Source organism: Anthonomus grandis, chromosome 15 (genome assembly GCF_022605725.1).
Source record: "Anthonomus grandis grandis chromosome 15, icAntGran1.3, whole genome shotgun sequence".
Lineage (NCBI taxonomy): Eukaryota > Metazoa > Arthropoda > Insecta > Coleoptera > Curculionidae > Anthonomus > Anthonomus grandis.
Window position 1 is genome coordinate 5488296 of NC_065560.1, and position 25572 is coordinate 5513867.

The following is a 25572-nucleotide window of genomic DNA, read 5'->3' on the forward strand; positions in this document are numbered from 1 at the left end:
TTTTGGCATTCTAAGAGTTGGTGGTAGGTTGGATTATGCTGAAGTCTCTTACGATCAAAAACATCCAATCCTTCTTCCAGCAAACGATTATGTCGTCTCTCTCATGCTCTCACGTGAACATAAACGTTTAGGTCACGCTGGGCCGCAAAACGTACTCTCAAATTTCAGACTTAGATTCTGGCCCTTAAATGGCTTGCGCCAAATTAAACGCTTAATTAGGAATTGCACAGTCTGTTTTCGATTCAATGCCCAGACAAATCAGCAAATTATGGCTAGTCTCCCAAAAGAAAGAATAACAATTTCACGACCATTTCAAAAAGTTGGTGTAGATTTTGGTGGTCCTTTTTTTCTCAAATCCTCAAGGCTTCGAAAAGCCAATGTTATTAAAGGTTACATTGCTCTATTCGTGTGTATGTCCACAAAAGCCGTTCATCTTGAGATAGTCTCGAGTTTATCTACTGAAGCCTTTCTAATGACATTTAAACGATTTATTTCTCGAAGAGGCAATCCCACAGTTGTGTTCAGTGATAATGCAACAAATTTTGCAGGCGCAAGAAATCAATTAAGAGAACTGTACGAGTTTTTCCGAATTGACAAACAGTATGATGCTTTGAAAACGTTTCTAACTCAAAACGAAACCGAATGGAGGTTTATTCCCCCTCGATCTCCTCACTGGGGAGGTATCTGGGAGTCCGCAATTAAAAGCACAAAGTATCATCTATACCGAATTATGAAGAATTCTCAGTTTACGTTTGAAGAGTTTAGTACTATTCTTTGCCAGATAGAGGCTATTTTAAATTCTCGGCCGCTTTGCTCTATGTCTAACGATCCCTCTGACTTCTCCTCATTGACCCCTGGTCATTTTTTAATAGGTACGTCCCTAACGGCCTATCCTGAAAAGGACTTAAAGAAAATTCCCGAAAATAGACTCTCTTTTTGGCAGAGATGTTCACAGATCCAACAAATTTTTTGGAAACGATGGACTGTAGAGTACCTAAATCGTCTCCAAAATCGACCAAAATGGTTTCGGTCATCCAAAAATCTCGAAGTTAATGATTTGGTCCTCCTCAAAGAGGATGGAACTCCCCCTCTTAAATGGCCTCTAGCTAGAGTGACTGAGGTTATGAAGGGTGCAGATGGAAGAGTCAGGGTGGTTAAACTTAAAACTACTGACGGATATTATACCAGACCTATCACAAAGGTCTGTCCGCTACCCCAAGAAAACGTTCAAGTTTCTCTTACTGAATCTGATAAATAATAAATCTCTAAATTTTTATTCTTGCTCTCATTATTCTATTGGTCCTTCGAGTTAATGTTACTTTTTATAGTAAATCTCTTAATTCTCTTTTTGCTTTGTTTGAAGCTAACAGCTTCAACTCGGGGGCAGAATGTTGTGGAAACACAACCCATTTCTCCCAAATTATTAAGCTTATCTCTTAATCCTCTTTCTCGTTGATTTCTTTGTATTGTTATTGAAATAATTGTCACGCTCGCTACCGGCCCCTCCCCGAAAAATCTAAAAATAGATCATAAGCACGGAAAAGATGCAGTTGCCCGCCACTCGCTCTTCGGGTGTAATAAAAAGATCTCGGTCCCTTGTCCCAGTGACACTTTTTTCTTATTCTCTCGTTTCGCGGCTAAAAGCCAAAACTCTCGGCAATAGAGTAAATACTCCTAATAAAAGCAACAAAATACTCGTAAATTTCTCGTTCTCGCTTAATCTCGAAGCTAAGTCTGTTAAATAAGTTAGTTAGTAATTACTGTATTGTGTGCACTGTGCAGTAATATAAACTATTAGATTATAAGCAATTCAACGCTCTTTTTATTCTTCCATTGAACCAGCGCAATCCCAGTAATGTTTACTCTCAAACAAACAATAATCCATGCATACAAAACAGTAATGGGCAAGAAGTTCAATGTAATATCTAATTAAAAGACACAAGAAATAAGCAATAAGATGGAACAAAAATCATGTAAAAAAAAGCATTGCTATTAATCTAATAAGGTATGTCTGTACTTTTTTTTAAAAGTTTGTCTTTGCAAACCTATCAAGCTGGATGGTATTTCATTTAAAAGTTTGCTGGCCTGGTAGCTAAAACAACCTCTGAAAAGGCTTGTTTGGTATTTTGGTATTTCCAGTCGATTTCTATACCGTGTATTTAAATTATGTACAAAAGTTCTATATGATAGTTTGTCTATTAAATACTGAGGTGTTTGTGTTGTTATGAGATTATTTAGAAAGGAAGCAAAATGCAACTTTTGTCGTTTTTCGATATTAAGCCACTGTAGTTCTTTTATTTTGTGACTTATGTGATCCCTGATTCTTAAATTGAAAATTAATAGTGCACAAGAATTCTGTATCTTTTGCAATTTAAACTTTGTCCCACAATCCATGAAAGGTCCGTAAACATAATTGCCATAATTGGTATGAGAGAGCACCAGTGATTCACAAAGTATTTTTTTAAGTGCAAAATTGATAAAATGTTTGCTTTTATAAAGATTTCTCAGCGCATAGTACGCTTTCTGGCATATTTTAGCAACATGCGATTTAAATCGCAAATTGCTATCTAGATGATGCCCAAGTACTCCCTCGCCCATTATTTTTACGTTTACGTTGACCAATACATAATCCCTTTTGTTACCAAAACACAGCACCATTGACTTCTTTGGATTCAATTTTAGACCATTTTTATTTGAATAAGCATGAATTTGATCTAAGCATTGGTTAATTTGTCTTTCAGCTTTAAAACAGCCTTCCTTCTCAAAAGAAAACTGAATCTGACTATCATCAGCAAATTGCTTTAATTTACACTTGTTGGTTATACACCGGTGCGTGTCCATCGTATAGATTACAAAGAGCAGCGGGCCCAATATTGAACCTTGCGGCACACCTTTTAAAACAGGCAGCACACTCGAAAACTTCTGGTTAATAATCACTCGCTGAGATCTTTGTGTTAAATAACCCTTTTAAAAGTTTTATGGTTTGGTCGTTAAATCCATAATACTGTAACTTGGCACACATAAGTTCTGGATCCAGCGTGTCAAAGGCCTTGCTGTAGTCAAGTAACACCAGGGCACATTGTTCTCCTTTATCTATCGACTGGATAATTTCATCCAAAACGTCCAGCAAAGCTGTACCTGTACTAAAACCTCTTCTAAAACCTGACTAATATTTATAGAAAAGATTATTTTTTTGCAAAAAATCGAAAATTTGATGGTATATTATCTTTTCAAAAATTTTAGAAACCACGCACAACAAACTAATTGGCCTTAAGCCTGAGTGACTTTTAGGATCACTATTTTTTGCCAAGGGTAAGACTGTAGCTGTTTTCCATTGTTGGGGAAAAGTGCTAGTTTCAATCATTTGATTAAAAATATGCTTTAGAAATGGAATAATAACTGGACAGCATAGTTTAAGCATTTAAAGCGTAATCTGGTCCGACCCTGATGCATTTAACGTAGGCGAAGAAATAGCAGGCTCGACTTCGTAATCATTAACCAAACGTAAACCAAAAGTGTCTTGAACGATCGAATTGATTTGGTAAAATTTTATTGTATCTGGATCAACACTTGGACATATTTGCTGTACAGATTGAATAAAAAAGTTATTTATTTCATTTGGATCCTGTAGTTGCATGGGAATGTGAAAATTGCTTTTATTTTTATTATAAACATCTATGTCATTAAGACCTTGCCGTATTGGCGTATGCTTATCAAAAAGTAACAAAATATTATCTGTCAGCGTACTAATTTTGTCATTAAGATCAACTTGATCAAATATTTGTCCCCAGTTTAGGTTAAATAAGTCGCTATTAAATTTTTCTAGATCAAAATTCCTGTAGTCACGATACTCGAGAATTTTCGGAGGCAACACTGGCAAATTTGTAATATTACAGTATATTAATTAATGATCAGATATTTCATGCATGTCGTGATTATAGACCTGACCATTCAGCAATTTCTCATTTGAAATGATAATCACATCTATTAAAGAGGCCTTTTTCATTCATAACAATCTGTCTGAAATTAAAAGACTCAAGCAAATTGTTAAAAGATTCATTAATAGTCGCATATTCTAACAAGTTTATATTAAGATCGCCCAACAAAATCAAATCATCACAAAGAGGTAAAATGTAACCAATAGAATTCTCCAAGAGATTAATTGCATTTAAAGCGTTGAATTTTGGAGGACGATAAAAAATCCCTAATCCCAATTTAATGGTATTTACCTTCATAATAAGCCATTGTTGCTCCAACTCCTCGTTCTTATCATAAGCATCAAATTCAGTTACACACAAGTCACTTCTGAAGTAAACACCAACACCACCACCTCTAGTATCATGATCTACTCTTAAAAACCGGTAGCCCTCGATAGATACGTATTCATTAGAAATTTCCTTAGAAAGCCAACTTTCTGAGATAACCAAAATATCCAATTTAAGACCAAGAAGGCAATTTTTAATATCTACTATGCTTGGCAGCAATGAACGTACGTTTAAATGACCTTTTTAATATGGCAGGAATATCTATTTAATTAGGAAAATTAACATTTCACACCAATAAAATGTAAGACAAATAATTAATATTTTAGTTTTTATTATTATAGTTTATTGCATATTTTGGCTGTACCAGAACAGAAGCTGGCTGAAATTTCATCAAGCTGTACAATACACTATATAAGGAGACATACAGTACAGTATACAATGCCGAGTATATAAGGAGCCGCATCGTCGATGGAAGTCATTTCAGTGAAGTAAAGTTCAGAACATTGGCGCGAGTTTTAAAAGGTTTTAAATAAATACAATAAAAATAAATATCTCTAGTAGTCGAGAGTGATCATATTTTCATAATGTAAATAACTTAGTTTTCTATCATCGATTAATGAACGGGAAAAACGTTACAATACTTCATGGCTGTTAACTTAAATACCTTATAACTGTTGAACCCTTGTACTAATAACTTAACTAATATTTTTATATAATTATTGTAATGTAATTTGTGCTGAAAATGGTATGCTGTAAATAAATAATGTTTCGTAGGCTCAATATTTACGTAAATAATTACGTATAACTTAAATGGGAAATAATATGCGTTAGCAATTTAAATATTCCTGGAACATTCATTTGATGTAAATTATGAAAAACAATTTGAAGTAGAAGAAAGGTCTGTATATGAAACTATTGGATGTTTGGTTTTAATACCCTAAATTATTAACCCAGAATTATGTTTTTACCCTGAAATTCGTTCTAAGGAACACATTTTTGAAAATATTCCGTTAAAAATTGAAAATATTAAGGTATGCTATGATAAAATTTCGTTTAACTCAAGCATTTTTTGATATACAAGAGTTGCTTTTAATGATTGTCTTGGAGGATAAATCCTCTTGCTTTGATCAAACCTTCTTAAGGATAACCCATCTAATGTAAAGTCAAAATGCAGGTTTTGTACAAAATAATTTATTACATATTTATACAATTATTATTATAATAAAAAAAAACTTCTAATAGCTATCTAATCCTGGAGTTCAACGGATTTACAACTTTTCCCACCATTAAAGCGACGTTCAATTCAGAATCCATGACGAAATAAAGAAAAGGGTGATCTGCTTTAAATGGTACTGGAGGGTACTGCTGAAAGTTTTCTGAAAATTGGTTAAAAAAAATAAATAAATAAAATAGTGCAAAATAAGGTAATACGCACTATAATTCTGCGCAGATGGGTCCAAGTAGTTACGTATGGTAACAGTTACAGCTTGCTCAATATTAGTGACGTAAATGTCAGTCACATTCGTCATTGGACTAAAGTCTGCTTGTCTTGGCTCAAATATTTTCCGTATACCCAACTGTAAGGAAAGCATAGATATATATACGGGATTATTTCCGATAGTGAATTAGATGATTAAGAAAAAAATTGGGATAAAATGGGTTTACACTATACAGGTACAATTAAGATTCGTGAACATAGCTACGATTTTTTTTAAGGAAACCTTTGTATTTTATTTAGATTTTGGGCTTCATAATTAATTTGTCAAACAGTCTTGCTATGCCTAACTCTTCACTATCATTTCATTTTAAACATTCACATAGAGCAATTCGATATTCATATCGCATAATCAAAGAAGAATAATGGATTTAGGGACTCGTAAAAGAAAAATTCAATAATTTCTTCCAGGTAATTGACGTCGTTAAAGAAAAAGAAGAAGAAGAAGAAGAAGAACCACATGTTTTACTCAGTATCTAGTAAGTAGAACATGTTTTATCTGCCCGGTTTTAAAAACATTTCCTCCCTATTTTTGTATTAATTTATTAATATATATTAGTGTATATGTGTATATATGGTTATCTAGTTGAGGAACCAAATGAAAGCAAGATTTATCAAGTAAACAATATTGTTATTTAGGTTAGGGCTTAAAAAGTATTCAGTATTCTTGTGTGAAAGTAACTGAATGGCTGCAATTTTATAGGGCTAGTTGTACAACCAAGAAAATACTAAAAAAATAAATAATCATAAGTTATATAAATATTGTAATTAATTTATTTGGTGAAACAATAAATAAATAAAACTGTCGGATGTAGTACCTAAATAACCTTTTAAACAAAAATTTAATAATTTCTTACAGGCAGTTGACATTTTTAAAGAACAGGAAGAAGAACTGTGGTCTGAGGTAACAGTGCTGCCTATAAAAGACAATATCAATGATTTTTTTCAGGCAGTTGACGTTCTTTAAAAAGAAGAAGAAGAAGGAGGAGAAGAGAAAGAAGAAGAAAAACAAAAACTGTCAACTGAAGCAATTGAGCTGCCTATAAAAGACAAATTTAATACATTCTTTCAAGCAGCTGACGTCCCTAAAGAAGAAGAAGGAGGAAAACTGTAGGCTGGGATAACTGAACTGCCTGTAAAAGAAACAGCAGACAGCTGAGATGCCTTTAAAGCAGAGGAACGTTGGATTCAACGTTCAAAAAATGGATCGGACGAGAGAGCCTCTGAACACAAATAAATTAGATAAAAATACTTTGGACAAGAGCAAACACTTTTGACTGCAATTGGTAACCCAAGATCATACATATCTATTTTTGCAATTAAGTGCCTTAAGGTCAAAACAATACAAAAAGTGTATGAAATATCTTGGTCCTTTGAATGAAGTTCTAGGATATTGATAATTAAAGTCATTTCACTTAGTAGAATCTTGAGGTACCTTAGAAGATACGTACGTGGTCAGATGCTGTAAAAAAACCTGCATCAACTAAAGCCCTTTATCAAACTCTTTATGCTTTATGATTAGAATACTCACGATTTGCAAAGCAGGAGTTAACGTCACATAACCTTTTAAAGTAAAACTTGGGATTGTAGCCTCAACATGAGTTAATCGTAGATTTTCAATGATGTATCTAAGATCGCCATGCAACCTAAACATAGAAAACCGTTAGTAATCGTTCATAATAATAAGTATTCTTACCTCAAGTCGCAAATCAGCTTGTCAACACCATCATCCCTAATTGGCAGCAAAAGTAGCAAGTAGTACTTGCTGCTATCCAATGGAAAACTTAGCGCCCAAGCGTTCAAATTCTTCACGTAAAAATATGGCAAGACCGTATCGTATTTCATAAAATTAACGCCCGTTTCCCGATATTTTCCATATACGGCAAACGTGACTTGATCGTCTGCCTCATAATGAGGAGGTTGCCGTGGTTGATAATGAGGATGATCGTCATAGAATCTAAGAGTATCCTCATAAACAGTTAATTAACGGTTAGAAAAAAGTTTTACCTTGCTATCACGTAGTCCACTACTGATCTTGCGTGTCTTTTAAAGTTGTCATTCAGCGTAGCACCTTCTGGAGGGTTACTCTGATCCACCATGTTCAGGTCATCGTAAATAGGCTGGTTAGTGTTGTCATATTGGTAATTTTGGAAATCAAAATTGGGATTTGCAGGCGTCATGTCCTAAAGCAGAGCATGAGTGATTAATATTCCTATATATCTATAACATTCCTATTTCACCTGATACTAGGGTAGGGGTTAATAAGTAACAAGTATCGTTACCTGAAACTCTGGTGTAGTACCAAAAAACGCATTAGCAGTGGTAGTCGCTACATCCTGTTGATTATCATCAATAAACCCCTGAGGCATCGCAGTATTATCAACTCCTAGCGCAGTACTCTGGATATCACTGCCATTTACCACTTGAGAAACAATTTCTTCGTCTATGGGTGTTACCACAGTCGTTTCCTGAATAACAGTAGTATTTGATGTATCCTCAAGTGTGGTTGAACTTCTAGTGATTTGCGTGGTTGTTACAATATCTTCAGGAGTTGTCGATGTAGGTAGAGTCGTTTTTGCGGCTTGCGTTGTCGTTATAGAAGAAGTTACTGCTTCTGAAGAAAATGTCGAGGTTCTTACAGGGAGTGTAGACATTTCTTCAGTTGTAACAGCTGGTGTCACAGTGCTCACTGTTTCCGGAAGAAGAGTTGAGGTTCCTACTGGCAGTGTAGACATTTCTTCAGTTTTAGGCGCTGACGTAACAGTGCTCACCACTGTTTCTGGAGGAAGAGTTGAGGTTCTTACTTGCAGTGTAGACGTTTCTTTAGGTGTCGGAGCTGACGTTATAGTGTTGACTGTTTCTGATTTAGCAGTAATTATTGGACTATCAGTTAATATAGTGGTACTGCTTTCTTCTTTTGGAGTTGTGGTGATCCTTGAGGTTTCTATGGTATCCAACAGCTCTTTTGCAGTGGTTTTTGATTCAGGTGTTGTAGATAGTTCTTTATTTATCTCAGTTGTAGTTGTCAATTCAAGGTTTAATGTGGTGGATGAAGGTGTAGTTGATTTTAAAGAGGTAGATGTGGTTGTTTCAGGTTGCTCTATTGTTGATAATGTTTCAAGTAAAGTAGTAGTAGAAGTAGTAGTCTCTTCTACTTTAGCTAAAATTGGATTATTGATTAACTCTATTTTAGTAATCTCTCACTTAAGTATTTAAGCTGGCTAATCAAGCAGGAGTTCGGTTCCAATTGCAACCACCTCGCTAATCTCTTATAACGTTAAAAATTGAAGTAATGAACCTTCGAGATCTTTTGAAGCTTATGAAGAGCAAGAGGTATGGTAGAATACATTGATAGACCTTGGATAGAAGACTAGGGTCTATTCAAGGGGTCAACTTAACTAACTTATGATATTGATTAAAGATTCTTTTATCATTCTCCACTAACAAATTCGAGAGATAAAGGTCTTCAATGGTTTTACTTATTGCTGTAAAGTTTAAGGTGATTAAACTGGACAGATATAGGATTGTTTACTCTTTACACCCAGCTGGTGAAAATACTCTCAATCTTTCATTTGGTCAGTAATATCTATCAAATGCCATTGATAAATTTTTATTTTCAAATGGCTCCAATTATCTGAGGTTAATCTATCATTACAGATGCCACACTATTATTAGATATTTGGTAGATGTCTAAAAAGGTATGGAGGTTTCTAATGGTAAATTAAAAAGCATAAAAAGAGATATTTGGTTCTGGAAATTAACAAAAAAGTTCGGAATGAAACACCATACAGCCTTTGTTCATGCAAAGGTCTTTGAGAAATCCCCCAATAGGTCAGTCTTGTATGATTCAATTTTTCCAGATGGTTAAAAAACATTTCAAGAGCTTTCATTGTAGATGCAATTTTTGAGATAAATTTTCCATTTAGAGTTCACGGACTATAGTGGATTCATTGAGAGTTGGTTTTTAATTTAAAGGTCTTTGAGAAATCCCCCAATAGGTCAGTCTTGTATGATTCAATTTTTCCAGATGGTTAAAAAACATTTCAAGAGCTTTCATTGTAGATGCAATTTTTGAGATAAATTTTCCATTTAGAGTTCACGGACTATAGTGGATTCATTGAGAGTTGGTTTTTAATTAAAAACTCTACAAGGCGAGGCAAAAATCATTCGATAAACTTCTAGTTCAGAAATCTAATTTAAAAAATGGCTAGTCTGCTAAGTGATGTTGTCATTAAAGCATGGATTGCAAGTGGTTAGTATCTATATGGAATATTCAAAGGCTTTTGATTGTATAAATCATGATCTACTTCTAGCAAAGAAGTAACCGTGAGTTTGATGATCTTCTATGCAGCATTCAGAAGGTTAGGCTTCATAAAAATATTTCTAGTTCTTGAATATTTACCTTGAATAGTTATTTGGGTTGTGGATTCATCAATTTTGGATGGTTCTGTTGCGTACGTACTAGTCATAGTGGTACAAATGATCGTTGTTTGATTTCTTGGTCCGACGGTTGAATCTGCAATATGGTAACTTACTTATTAAGTAGAGAAACTTTACAAAGTTTACCTTCGGAAATGCTTAACCCAGTTTCTAGCGTAGTAGTTTCTATTGATTGTTTTGTGGTGGGCGGTTCTGGATACAAAGCATTATTGAACGATCCATAGTCAAACCCATAAAAGTGAAGAACGTCTTCGTACTCGGTTCTTAAAGTTACATTATTTAGGTTTAAGGTTAGACCTGCTAAGAAACCTTCTTCAGGGATGAAATAGCTCTGAAATGGATCGACCGTTGGCCATAAAAGAGAACAGTTGCATAACTCACCTTTAAATGTCGATGTATATCTCTGAGTCCCACTCTTACTACTTGTTTATCCTTAGGTATATGTGTAGAGTGTAGAATTTCATGAATTGCTTCGCCTTGTAGACCCTCCAACAACGCAGCAAGTACGCTAAACGCCCCATAGGGAGAAAGGGCGATATTGTTTTCGTTATGCTCATTATGAATCTAAAAATAAAAGAGTCTGATGCGCCTATAATTCGTTTAACCCAATTTAAAGCAGACATTACAAAATCGACATTAGATCCACTAATAAAGTCAATAAAAGTATGAAATTTTAAAAACGCCAACACAAATAACGTACTTCCTCTTTCAGCAATTACGATATACATAAACGGAATTGGCCATTTTCACGGTTTGTTCAGAAAAGTGGAGTATAACTAATATTTTGATTTTTATCACTTTTATTTTACAGATAAATTTTTTTTTTATAAATTGCATAACGTATTGGCAATACCTGATTTAAATTGTTATTTCAATGAGAACTTATTTTATTGTTCAAAAGGTTCATTCATCTTGTCTATATATTGATTTGTAGTTGTAAAATAAACTCTTCCTATAATTATTTCGGAAAAGCGGTATATTATTAAACACCAGTAATTATAGAACAATCATTGCTTTACTCTTTGTTTCCTTCCTATTTAATCTCAAGGAAACATTGCATTGAGAAATTAATCTAGTACAGTCAAAAAAATTATCTTATTGCAAGTCTTGGAGGAAGTGAATGACACAGTGGAGAAATAAAATTAAGTGGAGGGTATATTATATTAATCAATCCTCGTAAAACTATCCCTTAATATATGGCTAAATTTAATGGTTTTAAAATAAATCGTTTTTTCCAGGCAGTTGAAACCCGAGTTATCTTCATTTTACAGATATATGTTAATATCCTATAAATTTTTTTGAAAATGGCATTAAGGTCTTGAAAGAAGTAAGCAATGTTGATTTTTATAAAAGGATTCTTTTATTTTTAGATTCAGTAAATTTGAATTTAAAAAATGGTAAAAGAAACTTTTTTTACAAGAGAAATAATTAAATAGTAGAAACTTTAATTTCCAGATAAAAGTTTGTTTTTATTGTGAAACTTGGTGCATTATATGCACCAAATTATGGATGTAGGTACCTATATACCTTAGAAATATTTATTATATATCCTGGAATAATAAAAATGTATTTGTATATTCTATAGTACAAGATACATGTAACAGATACATAGAATATAATAGATGTTTATGGGACATCTATAGAATGTAACCCTCGGATATAGTTTCAATATCTAGTATATTCAGGATATACACTGTACGTACTAATAGTATATTCCATGTATTACCTAGTGTGTGACAAATGGATATTTATTTCATATCCATAAAATAAACAGAGCATTGAAAATAGACATTGTATGTATATATGTCAGGATATTATGAATATACATAGCATTTACATAAAATGTATGTTTGCTATGTGGGCAATTATTTTAAACAAAACATCCTGTTTTTTATTCTGGTTATAGAAAATTAACAACAATTTGTTTATTTTTTATGATAAACTACCCTTGCCCCCCCACCCACCCCACACAACTTACCAGTAAGAAACTGGCTTTGAAAAATCATTGTTTTCCAAAATAATACGCATGAATAAGAGCTGGTTTTGTTATTAATACCCAATTTAATAACACAGTTTGTTTATTTAAATTTTATATAATTTCTTCGTTAAAGGCAATTATATTCTGGAAAAAAAACGTTTTTCAATAACATTACCCTTACCTCCCACCCACCCCACGAAGTTGCCCAGTAAGAAATTCTTCTGCAAAATCACTGTTTTTCAAAATAGTACGCATTAACAAGGGCTAATTTTGTTCATAACTTCATAAGACTGTTTTTGTACTGAGTATTTATATATAATATATATAAAGTTATATTAAATTTATATAAAGAAACAGTGCTATTAGATTGGATTTTATAGACAAAAAACGGTGATTTTTCAGAAGAATTTTTACTGGGTAAATGTGCGGTTAAGGGTAATGTTATTGATTTTTCTTTTTTGCATTAAATAATTGCTTTAAAGAAGAAAATTAATTTTATTAAGCAATTCATTTTTTCTGGTTACAGAAAATAAACAATATTTTGTTTATTTTTTATAAAACACCCTTGGCCCCCCACCCGCCCCACACTTTTATTCAGTAAAAAATTCTTCCGAAATATGACTGTTTTTGTCCATAATATCCAATCTAATAGAACTGTTTCTTTATTTAAATTCAATATAATTTTATATATATTATATATAAATATTTAGTACAAAAACAGTGTTATGAAGTTGTATATTATGGACAAAATTGGCTCTTATCCATGCGTACTATTTTGAAAAACAGTGATTTTGCAGAAGAATTTCTTACTAGTAAGCTGTGTGGGGTGGGTGGGAGGTCAAGGGTGTTTTATAAAAAATAAACAAATTATTGTTAATGTTCTATAACCTGAAAAAATTAATTACTTATTTATGTTACTTTTTTTAAGGCAATTATTTTTTGCAAAAGACACCGTTTTTCAATGACATTACCCTAGCCCCCCCTTCCCACCCACCCCACACACTTACCCAGTAAAAATTCTTCTAAAAAATCACTGTTTTCTTTGATAATAACCAATTTATTAACACGTTTTTGTACTAAATATTTATATATATACATATAAAATTATATCAAATTTAACTAAACAAACAGCCTTATTAGTTTGGGTATTATGAACAAAAAAATAGTGATTTTTCAAAAGAATTTATTACTGGGTAAATGTGTAGGGTGGGTGGGGGGGCAAGGGTAGTCTATTATAAAAAATAAACAAATTATTGTTAATTTTCTGTAACCTGAAAAAATTAATTGCTTATTAAAATTAATTTTCTTCTTTAAGACAATTATTTACTGCAAAAAAAAAATGAAAAACATTACCCTTAACCCCCCACCCACCCCACACATTTAACCAGTAAAAATTCTTTTGAAAAATCAATATTTTTTGTTTATATAACCCAAACTAATAAGACTGTTTGTTTGCTTAAATTTGATATAATTTTATATGTAGATATATATAAATATTTAGTACAAAATCGGTGTTATTTAATTGGTTATTATCGAAGAAAACATAGAATAACAATGCTTGGTAAGTTAAATAAAAAAAAAACAGTTTAAAAAATAACTCAATATATAGTTTAATTACGTCCATAAACGTTTTCATCAGAGTAAGCAATATACAGGAACAAATCCTCTTCATGATGTTCCTGATACAGAGACCCCATGGTGGCAGATGTCGGCGGGATCACATTGTTAACGAAGAAAAATAACGCGTCTTCCGGCCTCAGATGGATCCTCTTCCTGATTAAAAAGTAAAACTGTCCCACAGTCAAATCCGATGGGACCAAATACTTCTTCTTGTCTACATCGGTAATTTTCGCCTGTGGGGCTTTCTCGACAATGGCCGGCACCCTGTCTGGATACTTTCGTCGGATTTTTTCGCCTTCAGATTTTCGTTTCTCGAAGGGGATCTCTTCTTTATAGATGAACCGCATTTTCGCTATTAATTGCACACCAAAATTTTACGAACAAATTTATTTTATTTTTTTTTTAGTGAGTTTATGACGTTTAGTGACTATTACGGAGTAAAGCTACGTGTATCACAGCACCTTTATATTGTTAGTAAAGGTAGACAAAATTAAAAGGTAATTTTTTACTCGGAATCTTGGTGTCAGGAACATTATTTTTAATTAGCATAAATGATGTTCTTTTAATATACAAGAAAATGGGACATATACAGGATTATTCATGAGAAAATGTACAAAAATAAACATAAAAGTCTATACATTTATAGGTTCGATAGGACTTTATTTCCGAAATACAGAGTGTTCAAGTTTTTATTTAACTTTTCTTTGTATTTGAGGGGTTTTTATTATGATAAATTCGAACCTAATATCTTAGTATGGCTCTTACTAGTAAAGGTATTAAATTAGTAAAGGCAGACAAAATTAAGGTAATTTTTCCTTGGTGCCAGGAATATTATTTTTAATTAGCATAAATGATGTTCTTTTAATATACGAGAAAAGGGGATATATACAGGATTATTCGTGAGGAAATGTCAATAGAGGAGAGTCGCCTAATATGGGGAGGTTTCCTAATTTGGGGAGATCTAAAATTTTAGACGGTGAGGGTATACGACTAATCGCACGCACTTGTTAATTATAAACGATATCGATACATCTGGAAATTAAGTAATTAACCTCGGAAATGAAAATGTTTTTTTATCCAGACATTTGCGGTGGGGCAATTGACTTTATTTTTAGAATTTTTCTATGCCCTTAAAGCCATTTTAAATCCCAAGATTGTAACTTTATTCCAGGCATTATTTAGAATTAATTGTTCAATCATTCATCATAATTTTCTATCCTTTTCGAGTCATTTCAAATTTCTTTCTTACATTTGACTTCACGTCTTATATCTTACAGACCGGTTAATGATTTTTTCATTTAAGTTCAGAATTAAAATACTGTTTGAGTCGGATTAAAAAAAGACTTGGGAAAATTGGAATTTACTTCTAAATTCCTCCACTTACCGCCAGTAATTTCACCCCAAAACTATTAACCACATCCACAATCACATCCCGATCACTTTGCGTTTTTACTTTATGCCCTCGAACGTGACTTGTCCCCCCATGGTGATAATCGAACCTCGAATGCAAATTCTCCCCTGGATCACCCCCTAACTGGCTAAGATCGATCTGATAGTAATCGTAGACCACTGGTTGCCAAGGAGATTCATCATATGACACCACGCTAAGCGGGAGGAAAATCAGTAAAATAGCCGGTACTGCGAATGCGAAATAATAAAGCGTGGTACGCGTACGCATGGCGGGAGATACTGATTGAAACTAAATGCGATGCTCAACTGTATTTTTTTTTTTTTAGCGTGGAACAAAAGAAGAGAGATGGGCAAAGGCGATGGGTCTTAATTGCTTCGGTTTAATTAGAAGATTATGTAGCAGTCTTTTGTTTTTTTTTTGCTTGGGTAAGGCACTGTTATTCTTCAGATGATGCAGGGAGGTTATTCTGGAATATCTTGAACCAGTAATCAACCAAATTTTCTTTTTCTAGTATATCTTGTGGATCCGCAGCTATACCTTCAAGGCAATACTTACTTTTAAATAAAAATGTTGCAAATGTAAAGCGATAATAGACTCGATAGTGTTAGAACAAGTAGTAGTCAAGACATTGCAAATCTATGGTGGCATGATGACCCAGACAGCACCTAATATCCCTAGAATATGGCATCATTTCACAAATCCCACGAACATGCCAAAAGTGTATATGCAAGTACCTAGCATATGTTAAAAAGATATGCAGAGAATATGCAAGTTCCATTGCCGTGAAATATTTTAGTAGCATAAGTTAATTAAAGTAAATGAATCTTAATTAAAGTATTACTTTAATTTTCAAAATTTTTGGAAGGTATCGAATCGAATATATAGTTAATTTTTGCATTTAATATGTCATAGAGAAACTCTTTTTGTTTTTGACAAAAAAAAATGATTGAACGCCCGTCTGATGATGTAATTAAGGCGAAACATGTTACCATTAAAGACATTAACTGTAGATTTAGAGGTCTTTATTTTAACCCGAATTCAAAATCAGTATCTTAGAGAACCATGGACTTTTTTGAAATAATTAGGATATATTAAAAAAAAATTGTAAGCATAGGAATTAAAGATCCCTAGGAATAAGCATCACATGGCATAAGCCAGTATTGAGATATTCCTATAAAATAAATCTATGAAAAACATGGATTTTTAGTCTGCTTAATTTATTTAATATTTTCTTTGGTAATTTTGGATTTTTGGAAACAATCATTTTTTATTTACCAGAAATTTGACGTTATTCTTTTAAGGTACTTATGTAATTTTGTGTTTCTTCTAAGGATTTAAGAAAAAATATATTTTAAAAACCTGGAAAAAATTATAGCAACCAAATACTTGAAAAACATGAAAAATCACCTTAACTTTCTTGGAGACATGCAAAAGTTACGACAAACGCCTGGAATAAAATGAACGTTATTTCAATTCTCAGCAAAACTGTTTAGATATTTGGAAACCTAAGCAAGTAGAAAAATGTCTATTTTATTATGCAACTTAGAAATTTTATCGTAATATATATCTTATTTATTTTATAGGTACTTTATGGAATTTTTTGTATCTTTCAAGGATTTTCCAGGTAGCACCCAATAGCCGTGGAATATGCCATATAATATCCATATCTCTAAATATATTGCCATATACCTAAAATATCCCACACAGCTATAGAAATTCTACCAAATGCAAAAGCATTATTCGTGGCGGATGTTTAATAGATATACATAGTATTCAATTTCCACAGTGTCACCATTTAATCGAATATATATTTTATGTTTGCACATACCATTTAAAAATATTGTTACGAATTGACTCACCGCTGGACAAATATACAATAGTTTTTTCAACCTCTATGACTGTTATTCCATACAGCATTTTTCCAATTGTTATTATTTATATCAAGAGATATGGCTTGAATATATTGTAGAAGATAAAAATACATTCGTTGCATATGTTTTATGGTGATCTTGCATATCTATTCAATATGCCTAGCATATTGAGATATAAGACATCAATTGTGTTGTGGGCTAAGAACTTCAGAGAAACTGGATCTGTTATCAAAAAAGGAGGTGGACGGCCACGGACAGCTCGGACACCCGAAAACATCGAGACTGTGAGACGCTCATTTTTACGGTCACCTAGACGTTCTGCACGGAGACGCGCAGCTGCCCTTCGTTTATCTGACCGCACTGTGCGAAGAATTCTTCACAAGGATCTTCGTTTTTATCCATAGAAGATAGTACTGGCACAAGAATTTTCAGAACGTGATTGGAACAATCGACGTTGTTCCCCGGACGTTTGCTCTCCCTGAGAGGCGATATTTCTTGACCTGCACACTCGCCCGATCTAACGCCCTGTGACTTCTTTCTGTCGGGTTACCTAAAAGCTGAAGTCTTCAAACATCGTCCAATGACTATTAGACAACTAAAGGATGCAATCCGCCTGGAAAATTATCGATAATGGTGGACGGCACTTGCCAGATATTCTCTTCAAAACCACATAAGACAAAAATGTTTTAGTTGTACTTTTAAAATAAAAAAAATTAAAATCTTTATATTTCAAATAACATTTCTTTGATTAAGCCTTAAAAACAGGGAGAAAATTATGCCGCATCCTGTATTAACCTAAAGAGGGGCATTTTTTAGGAAGAGAGTTCCAGTGCCTTTTAATGCTTCTATTTTGCATTAAAAGCTTTATCGACTACACTAAATCAACGGGTAATAACCAACTAAAAAATGATCAGTCATCTCCTTTAAATGAACGATATAGAAATATATGCTGGTGCAAAGAAACAATTACGGGCACCAATGAAACTGGTCCATAATCTCAGCCAGCAGTACCTATACATAAAGACAATCTATAGTTTACACCTGCCCTAGTGAACAACCGTTTCATTTTCCTATCTTTGAATCTAATAAATGAATGTAAGCTGTCGTCCTTTGAATGAAGATAAAAAAATAAATAAATGACGTCTACTAGTATTCTCTAGTGGTACAATTAAACCATTGTGTCCCGCTCTATTTGGAGAAGCCAGACAGGAGTTGTATCCCGAATAAGAACTATGTGCACAACAAGGCCAAAAAAAAAGATGTGTGCAACTGTAATTTGTCCTGAAACTGAAGGATTTATGATAAGCAGTCAAGATAAAGCTGTAAGTACTCTAAACCATCAATAATCTATCCTGAAAGAAAACATAGACGCAGACAAATACAGAAAAAACAATAAAAAGTCTGATATAATAGAGCACATAATGGCATCGTGTACTAGTAAGCAGGATTTGCTCATAAAATAACGTAATTCATAAAAATATATGTATAAATCGTCGTACTTTTACTCAAAGACTTGTAACATGACTACACCATTTTAAGTTATTAAATATTTAATTTCATTTAACCGCAACCTGCATAAAACCAAAATTCGACCGGTTAACATCACTCAAAGTAAAAGCAATATATTTTGTTCATTAAAATCAGGCCAACCTTTTACTCTAGATAGTCCTATTTCAGCTTCCTTAACTTCATCATCTTCATGAATAAGGTCCCGCAAATTCTACCGAAGTGGAAAAAGATTGCAAATCAGATACTTTTTAAGGTGTATATCTTCTAGTCAGGTTTATAAGAAGCCTCAGGGTATATATACAGCAGAACTGTATATATGTAGGTACTTTAAACTTGTATTTTTTTATAATAACACCTATAGATTTTCAAAAGAGATTTGTGATCTGCGAAACGGCCGATAGGCTCCTAAGTTATATTCAGTATAGCTGTTCCTTTAATTAAGAGTCTGCTGGACAAGTGATGAAAGTATTTTTGGACTTACGTTAACGCTGTATGCAAAAATAAAGGCATACCAAAGTCAGTGGAATATAAATAGGAATATGTAGAAGGACTGCCTACTTTTGATTTCTCCAATATTCCACCTATTCCAGAAAATATGGGTTCAGTTCTCTCTCATCACATATTTACAATGGAAGAAATATTGGATAAGTTGAATTTAGTAGAACGTTAATAGAGACTGAGGATCTGATGGAATTTCGCCGTTGCTTATCAAGAGTTGTTTTACTGTGTTGGCAAGGCCTCTTCCGCTCATTTTACAAAAGTCATTTGATATGTCCACATGTTGGAAACTATTAATATACTTTTTCATATTTTTAAAGGTGGGTGCGAAAAATTGATATTGAAAACCATAGGGGAATCTCCTTGCTTTCCATTTTTTCTAAAATTCTTGACTGATAAAATTTTTATTACCGTTAGAACATACTGTAACATTTTTCCCGTTCGTTAGGCGTGAATTAAGACAATGGCAAATAGTCAACTAATTTTTTTACACACTTCATTATGAAAACACGATCACTCACAACTACTAGAGGTACTTATTTTTACTGTAACTATTTAAATTTCAACACGACAACGCTCGGCGATGCGGCTTCTTATATACTCGGCAGAACATGCAGTTCCGGAAGATTCTCGCCAACCTTTGAGATGTCGTGCCGTGTACCACTTGTGTCATTCCCTAATTGCAGAGAATCAGCTGGTTTCTTGCTGTTTACAATATCGTTAGAATACATTTTTCCTAAGCAACATGGATTCTACAAGGACAGGTCAACAACTACAAATCTGGCAAAGTTTAAAAAAGAATTAAATAGAAAGATTGGGGAAAGCTATTAGATTAATGTTTACACTGATCTAAAAGCCTTTGATAATGTGTCACATGGGCTATTAATAAAAAAACTTTTATCAGTGGGAATGCACACGGGTAAAATTATATTTAAATAACTATATGCAACAAGTTAAATTGAGTGCGGCAAACCCTGGGTTAATGCTATTCCTTTTACATATAAATGAAGCTATATCTGTAATTAAAAATTGTTGGAATGCCTTAAAATAAATTGATACAGTGAATGATCTAGATGCATTTTCTGACGAGCAATTGACTTTTGACCCTCATATCGACAACATTTCAATGAAAGTAACATTAACACTAACAAGTTTTATTTTATAATTTTTAACCCAATAATCCAATTTATATTTATTTATAATCCATTTTTTGTTTTTAAATAATCCACATTTTATAATTCACACATTGATCGTATCAGAATTTCCACAAATTTTTACTTATAAAAATAGGTTCCCATATTGAACAGTGACTTACCATATTAGGTCTGCAAACATTGGAAGGATGAAAAACAATGCATTAATTTATTTTCTCTTCAAATTGTTAATTGGTGAAATCCATAGCTCCTATCTGTTAAGTAGAGTTAAATCTCAACTACTCAAATTTCTTTATTTGTATGTATGGTATGTGGATGTTTTTTTGGTGTTGTTAGTATCTTTACTGTAATCTGGAATGTTGTTGGTGTTGATCTACATCACACTAATTATTTAAATAATACCAAATGTAATAAAAATCAAGGTATCCTTATTTACAAAAAAATTAAATAAACAGACAAACCGCAACATAATATAATATCATTAGCAGATGAGTTTCGACACAGCTACGTTAGCTAGCCTTGGCTATTATACTTTTTTAATACACCCAACGTTTAACTTACTTTTAATTGCAAGTGAAAAGGTTGAATCTGACATCAACGTCGCAATGTTGATGTGCAATTTTTTTCTCTTATTATCCATTAAATTCAAATATAAATTGCTGTAGAGAGAGATTTTTTAAGAATAGTACTTGCATTGGTTAAGAAAGATGGTATTGATGTAATAGAGTTGCATACATATACGATTCAGTTGAATTTCAATTATAACACAGTGTTGCACCAAGAGCGCTTCTCTTGAATGAAACAAATTAAGGGATAATAATATTTAAGGTCGTATGAAAATATACTAATCTCCCTTGAATCTATCAACCATGAATGTTAAAAGTAACATATTATTATATGGCAATAAACACTGTGTTAATTAAATTTTAAATTGATGCCAGGTCCAATTTTGTTGCACACCTATAATTTTTTGGTAGAATAAACATCAATTTGGTTGGAAATCATTAGTCATTTTAACTATGTCGCAAATAACTGGTTCGCCCTTATAACATTTTTTTACAGAAAATAACTTAAAAACTTACTTAATCAAAATTCATTTTTTTTTATCAAATTTAAATTATATGATATAGGCCAGACTTGTGGTGTGGAAAATGAAAACTAGAATTGTTAGAATATCATTGCCTTCATTTCTGTGAGACCTGTAGGAATTGACTATGGTAAAACCAAGGTCGAATAAGTCCTAAGTATACTTGTGCTCATTATACTTACATACCAACATGAGGTAGTTCGAGAGTGTTACATATGGGGAAATGAATAACATACAGTTCAAAGCCTAGACCCATTAAAGTATATGCAGTACTACTGAAAAAGTGCCTCGACAGTTTAAAAAAATGTAATGGTTTTACGACTTTTAGAAAAGACTGTGTTTCATTAACTATAGCAATAAAATCTCTAGTGGTGGTGGTGGGTTAATATTTATCAGAAGTACTATAGTTTCTCAATGCACTCACGTATCAGAATTTCGCATAGAACGATCTCTGACCTTTTTGTCCTTTGTCAAATAGACAATACTCAAATAATTATTCGAGGTGTATAATGTAACAGATTTATCAAAAGAAAATTTCTGCTTATTTGGCGACTATAATTTTCCCAATGCTCTACTGTCAAATCATGCCTTTGATCAATATCAATAGTTCAATGTCCTGTCGTTTAATTTTTTAAAGTTTTATCAACTTAATAAAATACTCAATAGTAGAAATGTATTCTTACATTCAGCATTCTCTAATATCTGTGATGTATCCATTACAGTAGCTTCTGATCCACTAAGTATTCATTTACAGCGAATCTGCGATAGCTGATTTGTAAACAGGCATTGTGATCCACATCGCAGAAAGGGAAGAAGACTGGAAAAACTGGAAATGCTTTAAAGTTTCGTTCGTTGTAAAGCGGGTCGAGGTTTCTGAATGAACTCCTGGGGGTTCAGCTTGTCTGAGTACCTGGCGATTTATCTGTAATCATACAGGTATACTGTATGTCATGTAATAATAATCATACGGTAATGTAATGTTATGTAAATTTGGGGGTATTAAACCTCTCGTGCGATGTACTTTTAATGTAACATAGACAGACCCGCAAGCACCGAATTTCCGTAACACCGCTCTAGAAAGTTATATTGAAGGTATGTCGCTATGAGACATTAATGTAATATTACACCAAAATGTTGTAGGTATATTAGAACAATATGTCACTAATGCGTAACAATGTAACTCCGAGTGACTGAATCTAATAATAGACCATGTTATCGTTTTTATAAGGAATCACCTAAAAAATATTGAAGCTATTAGGACACTAAAGACACAAAGCGAAATTCTTATTTAACATTTTTAATAAAAAAATAAACTTTGTTATTGGGAAAGTAACATTATTGTGACGGTTGCTCGGTATCTTTCAGCCACAGTGCCATATCTAAGTATTTTCAGAAGCACTTAGTTTTGTGTTCCACTATACCTAAAACAATTAAAATTTATACCAAATATATAGAGCTATAAAGAAAAATAAATATTGTGCTCATTTGCCTGTTAATACCATGTTAATTACACAGCAATTGATCACAATATCAATAAATGTTGGATAGTTAATAAATTTATAAATAAATTAGTTAATAAGATTTTACACGGCCGTGTCTATAGATTTAAATCCAAATCGCCCCTTAGTTTTCTTTGACTATTATATGAAAATTGAATTTAAAATTACTCAAAAAACATGTTTGGTTTAAGACCCTTAAGGCAGGCCTACCCCATCGTTTTATATATTATTTATATAAAGTGTAAATAAACACCTTATGTATTAAACAGAACAGAAGAATAAGAAATACCATTTTCTACTTACTTAAATGTTTCATCAGTACTATAGCAATTAAACAAAGTGTATACACTATTAGATATGATATATCACTATTAGATATGATATCGCTTAAAATTCAAACACAAAAAATTAACTTATACTATATCTAATGCGTTTTTACAAAACAAAATTTAAAATACCTACCCTACCTTTATGTAACATAATCTCAAGTTTCACCAGCTGATATGGTATTGTTGGTGGCTATTCAATACAAAAAGTCGAAAAATTTAGAACACAAACAGAAAACGTTCACGAAAAACTGTAAAGCATGATGGAAATAAACTCAACTCGACCAGCTGTACAGGACCAAGCATTAAATATGGCTGCCGATCCACAAGTAAATTTCACTCAAATATCAAACTGAGGTTGCAATATGGCTCGCCATAATCTCCTTGTAATAGAGCACATTAACATCTGATCAATATTAAAATGTTATATTGAGGGTACATAAATATTTCGGGATTGATCACATATGCCATACGGACATATACTGGTGGCCAAAAGTTGATTGACAACTACTTATTTTTCGAATTTGTTTATATCACAGTTTGGGAAATGATAAATTAGGTAGGACAGTACCTGATTTAAAAACAACGGAGCTGTTTGTAATGTTTAATTATATTTAAACTATTTATTCGTAAGACCCAATTTTATTAAAAAAAATTAAAGAACTAAACAATTTTCAAGTGGCCAAAATTAAACTGACAAATTCAAAGCTTACTAAAATAAAAATAAGTATAGAAAATTTAAAGGGTTTTATTTAATAATGCGTTGCATAGCCTCTATTTCTTCTCACTTCCACCAACCTTTTGGGCATTGACCTAATTAAATTGTCAATATAGGACGTGTCAATGGATATCCAGCATGCCTTCAAAGCTTCAAAAAGTTCTTGTTTATTTTTGAAATTTTTACATCGGATGTGACGATCAATGTAATCCCAAATGTTCTCGATCGGATTTAGGTCCGGTGACTGTGACGGCCATTTGATAACATTAATTTTTTCTTGGGTCAACCATTGCTTAACGACCTTGGATGCGTGTTTCGGATCGTTATCATGTTGAAAGTAGTGGTTGAGTGGCATAACTTTATCAGCGTAAGGTACTATAACATCCTGTAGTATGTCTTTATACATGAAACGTGCCTTCTATCAAGTGTAGTGGACCCATCCCATAGCCCGAAAAACACCCCCACACCATCACGGAACCACCTCCATGCTTGACTGTGGACACCGTATATTTGGGATCATACCTTTGGTTCACAGGACGCCTAACATATCTTTTGCCATCCGAATTAATCAAATTGAACTTTGATTTATCACTAAAAATAACCTGTGTTGACTATGTTCTCGAGCAAGCTCAATCGCGCCCGTACGTTTTTTAAACTTAGCAGTGGTTTCTTTGCAGGGCGTCTTGTTTTTAAATCACTATATTGAAGTCTCCTTTTAATGGTACGACAACTAACTGAACCCACACCTTCTTCTTCCAAATGCAGCTTGATTTCTTTTGAAGTTGCGAATGGGCAAGTTTTGCTTTTTTCAAAATTAATTTGTCAACACGACTAGTGGTCTTCTTTGGTCGGCCAGTCTTTTTTAGAGGAACAACACTTCCACGGAGATAATATTTTTTAATTATTTGACTTACTGTTGCCCTCAAAAGAGAAAATTTTCGAGCAATATCCGCCTGTTTAACCCCTTTCCGGTAATCGTCGATTATTCGCATCTTAATATCGATCGATAAAGTTATCCCACGTGGCATTGTGAATATTTTTCCAAACTAATAGTAAGGAAAATCAAATCAACAGAAACCAACGCATAAAACTCAGAGACTGAATAAATATATTGTTTGTCAATCCAATTTTGGCCACCTAGCAGTCAAACAAAATTATTGGAATTTGATAAAAAAAATATTGAGAAAAAGTGCAAGCAATAAAAATCTATGGAATTTGTTTCTTCAAACTATGTTGCTTACATTCCTGAACACTAATAAGCTCAACCGGTTTTTCCTTTGCTTTAGATAAAATATATCCATAAAAATGGAATCTGTCAATCTACTTTTGGCCACCAGTGTATCTGTAACATGCCATTTATGTAACTTTTTAATATTACTTTGTAACAGGCTTAGTATATTCTATGTATATTGATTAGGAGCTACAAATAAATATATCAAGAATAACAAAAACAGTATATCGCAAGACATTACGTTATATAATGTGTTAGCTGGGTAAGATCTGCTATATCTTGCTGGAAAATCTGAGAAACAACCGAGACCTTCTTTACATTTATTAAAACTTACAGGAATTACTTAAGTTAACGTACAGGCTGAGAATCAAGAGGACACGCACTATGCTATTAGTATGCATGGTATTTATAACATGTGGCAATACTTGTAGGCCTGGCAAAATCCTTTGAGTGTTTCACAGGCCTTTTAA

The 25572-nt window shown here is 32.9% G+C and overlaps 2 protein-coding genes and 1 long non-coding RNA gene across 3 annotated transcripts in view; 1 reads left to right on the plus strand and 2 right to left on the minus strand.

The window, feature by feature from the left end:
• LOC126744996 (uncharacterized) overlaps positions 1–4878 on the plus strand; it is a 431319-nt gene extending 426441 nt beyond the window's left edge. Inside the window, exon 3 of the long non-coding RNA XR_007663390.1 lies at positions 4607–4878. This is a non-coding gene — a long non-coding RNA (uncharacterized LOC126744996). The remainder of the gene's footprint in view (positions 1–4606) is intronic.
• Positions 4879–5440: 562 nt separating this feature from the next.
• On the minus strand, positions 5441–15479 carry LOC126745168 (uncharacterized). Its single transcript, XM_050452897.1, has 10 exons — positions 15183–15479; positions 10582–10764; positions 10327–10531; positions 10163–10276; positions 8043–8920; positions 7768–7943; positions 7457–7717; positions 7292–7406; positions 5701–5842; positions 5441–5641 (listed from the first exon to the last, which is right to left on the minus strand). Exons 1-10 carry the CDS (start codon positions 15474–15476, stop codon positions 5508–5510), a joined length of 2502 nt encoding a protein of 833 aa, XP_050308854.1. The 5' UTR covers positions 15477–15479; the 3' UTR covers positions 5441–5507.
• Positions 13764–14253, minus strand: LOC126745169 (gamma-aminobutyric acid receptor-associated protein-like). Its single transcript, XM_050452899.1, has one exon. The coding sequence runs from the start codon at positions 14143–14145 to the stop codon at positions 13789–13791; it is 357 nt and encodes a 118-aa protein (XP_050308856.1). The 5' UTR covers positions 14146–14253; the 3' UTR covers positions 13764–13788.
• Positions 15480–25572: the final 10093 nt, after the last annotated feature.

Bases quoted from the DNA above. Each gene is read 5' to 3' on its own strand.
- LOC126745169 (XM_050452899.1), bottom strand. From the start codon at position 14,145: ATGCGGTTCATCTATAAAGAAGAGATCCCCTTCGAGAAACGAAAATCT.
- LOC126745168 (XM_050452897.1), bottom strand. From the start codon at position 15,476: ATGCGTACGCGTACCACGCTTTATTATTTCGCATTCGCAGTACCGGCT. The intron at 10,765-15,182 runs GTAAGTGGAGGA...TTTTATTTTTAG, and splicing joins TTGGGGTGAAATTACTGGCG to ATTCATAATGAGCATAACGA. The intron at 10,532-10,581 runs GTGAGTTATGCA...GATCCATTTCAG, and splicing joins ATATACATCGACATTTAAAG to AGCTATTTCATCCCTGAAGA.